The sequence below is a fragment of the Sinocyclocheilus rhinocerous genome, unplaced genomic scaffold (assembly GCF_001515625.1).
Source record: "Sinocyclocheilus rhinocerous isolate Xijiao unplaced genomic scaffold, SAMN03320098_v1.1 scaffold82, whole genome shotgun sequence".
Lineage (NCBI taxonomy): Eukaryota > Metazoa > Chordata > Actinopteri > Cypriniformes > Cyprinidae > Sinocyclocheilus > Sinocyclocheilus rhinocerous.
Window position 1 is genome coordinate 1,310,691 of NW_015644168.1, and position 1,237 is coordinate 1,311,927.

Here is a 1,237-nt window from a genome sequence, read left to right on the forward strand (position 1 = left end):
TAAACGTTTTTGTTTACATAATATATGTGTGTGTGTGTGTACTGTGTATATTTATTGTCTATATAAATACACACACACACATATATATATTTAAGAAAAATATGTTATGTTTATATATTAAATGTTTTATCTGTTATATAAATATCAATATATACACGTGAATACATGTAAATATTTTCAAAATATATACTGTATGTGTGTATTTATGTATACATAATAAATATACACAGAACACACATACATTATGCAAACAAAAACTTTTATTTGGGATGCGATTAATCGCGATTAATCGTTTGACAGCACTATATTATATTATATTTGTAAGTAATTTACATTTTACATAAATTACAGTAATACAAAATTATATGATGCATTGAATTTTCATGATTGCATTGGCAAATATTTTTTATATTTTCTAGCTCATGCATGTTCTAGATTTAAAGTAAGCATAAGAAATAATTTTTGCCTTTGCCACTTGCTGCTCACAATGCACACCTTTTGTTTGGTAAAAAAGAAACGGAAAGAAAAGAAAGAAAAAGTCCAACCATGTTTTCCATCATAATACAACATGATCACCAGCAGCAACATTATGAATCAAATCATAACTTTTCTTTCTCTTCTTCTCAGAGCGGACGTCCTCTAATAAGAACCCCTCCAAGGCTCCGATTGTGTCTCTTCCAGAGAAAGCACTGGAAGATAAAACCACCAACACTTACTATGGAGTGGTCATACATGACAGAGGTAAGGGGACGTCCCACAACACTATTACACCACAAAGGTCTGTCTTCTGCTTACTAATGATCAGTAATATACTTACCCTCCAAGTGTAGTTCACCAAAAAAATGAAAATCGTTTGTATGTGTTCTGTAGAGCACAAAAGGAGATATTTTGAAGTGTTCATGCTTATTTTTTCATACAGTGAAATGGAGGTCTGCATTCCCGCGGCTCTCCCTCGGGAACCACAGGACCCGACCAGATTTTTTGCGCCGCGGAATTAAAATCCCGAATAAAACGCGGTAGCGGTCGGTAACTCTGGTGTAATTTGAACGGGAGCGGGCGGTCTAACAATATCCCATTCCCGACGTCCATTCAGAACAGCATATCTGCGCTTTATTCTTATTGACCACCGGTACAGCCTGCACTCGGACTGTTATGTATGGGAAGCCAAACAACTCAAATGTGGGACGAAACAGAGCGGTATTAAAGTGTTCGCGCCGCGCTGACCTGTCATAGGCGC

General features: G+C 36.1%; 1 protein-coding gene across 1 annotated transcript in view; it reads left to right on the forward strand.

Annotated features, from left to right (window-relative positions):
• cdon (cell adhesion associated, oncogene regulated) overlaps positions 1-1,237 on the forward strand; it is a 31,776-nt gene that overhangs the window by 11,727 nt on the left and 18,812 nt on the right. The window contains exon 8 of the mRNA XM_016575690.1: positions 628-741. Coding sequence (XP_016431176.1) covers positions 628-741 — 114 coding nt within the window. The remainder of the gene's footprint in view (positions 1-627; positions 742-1,237) is intronic.